We start from the raw sequence: 1,206 nt of genomic DNA on the forward strand, positions 1-1,206 counted from the left end.
CAGCTGACTCATGGCTCTGGCAGCATTTACCCTTGTGCAGCCTCTGCACTGGGATCAATACTGAGCCTTTTGGATAAGAACAGAATTTTTAAAAGCAGAGAAAGAGAGAAAATACTCAGTGAGAGTTAGTGGGAGCTGATAAACCCTGGCTTTTCCACAAAGGAGCAGAAATCAACATTCAGGACAGGGAAGTAAGCAGAGTAGGATTTATTTTTGCAGCTCAGCATGGTTGTAAACTGCATGGCGGTACATGGAAGAAGTGAAGGGGTCCATACCCCTAGCATATGGAACACAGGCAGAGATGGCTTCTTGCGAGCAGTTTGACCATTATTTGGCCACTTGCTGCTCAAAATATGCATGACAGCAGCAAGTCAGAGCTGCCACAAAGACGACAAATTCTTTGAAGTCCACTTGGGAATCACCATTTTCATCCAGGTTCTTGAAGACTTTATCAATGGCGGCCTTGTCCTTCCCCGACTGCGGAAGAAAAGGAGCAGGTTGAGGTGAGAGGCAGCACAAACCCTAACGCAGCACCGTAACTATCTGTACCCCAGACAGGGGCTGTGGCAGCGCCCCTGGCCCTAGCCGAGGTGTGCAGGGGGCACCAGAGGAGTGTGAGGCTGATGCCAGCTCAGGCACATTGTCCCTTTCCATGGAGGTGGGATGGCTCCTGCATGCAGCCTTGCTATAGGCCTGCCCGGAGTGTCAGGTTATCGTGTTTTCTGCTAGTGAGACATTTTTAAAAATTCTCTTGGCTAGTTTTGCACATAACTCTCATGGGTGCCACGAGTTCCTTCGCACCTATATTTGGCTGAGGCAACTGCTCAGCGCCCAGCACAGGAGGTTGGCCGCATCCCCAGGGAGCTGCAGCTCCGCCTGCCCATCCCGGCAGGAGCTGCACATCTCCTCCAGCGTATCCTTCCTGGGGTCAGGCCCAGGCGTGTGGGGAACAGGCCACAGGTCAGGGGGCTCCGTGCGATGGTGGGGGCAAGCGTGAGTCCTGGCATCCTCATGGCACGGGCGCAGCCCTGCATCTTCCCACCCTCTGTGCGGCGGCAACAGGCACATTGCACTCTCCCAAAAGTGTATGCTCACAGGTGTGTTACACCTGAGAGCTGTGCTCGCTGGCACAGAGAGGTGTTTTCTACATTTAAAACCACATTTCTCATGGTCAAGGTGTGTAATGCAGAGGCCTGAGGGCACTGA

General features: G+C 53.2%; 1 protein-coding gene across 1 annotated transcript in view; it reads right to left on the reverse strand.

The window, feature by feature from the left end:
* Positions 1-327: 327 nt before the first annotated feature.
* The window catches only part of S100P (S100 calcium binding protein P), a 3,598-nt gene continuing 2,719 nt past the window's right edge, over positions 328-1,206 (reverse strand). The window contains exon 2 of the mRNA XM_010148643.1: positions 328-477. Coding sequence (XP_010146945.1) covers positions 328-477 — 150 coding nt within the window. The remainder of the gene's footprint in view (positions 478-1,206) is intronic.

Source organism: Eurypyga helias, unplaced genomic scaffold (assembly GCF_000690775.1).
Source record: "Eurypyga helias isolate BGI_N326 unplaced genomic scaffold, ASM69077v1 scaffold17100, whole genome shotgun sequence".
NCBI classification, from domain to species: domain Eukaryota; kingdom Metazoa; phylum Chordata; class Aves; order Eurypygiformes; family Eurypygidae; genus Eurypyga; species Eurypyga helias.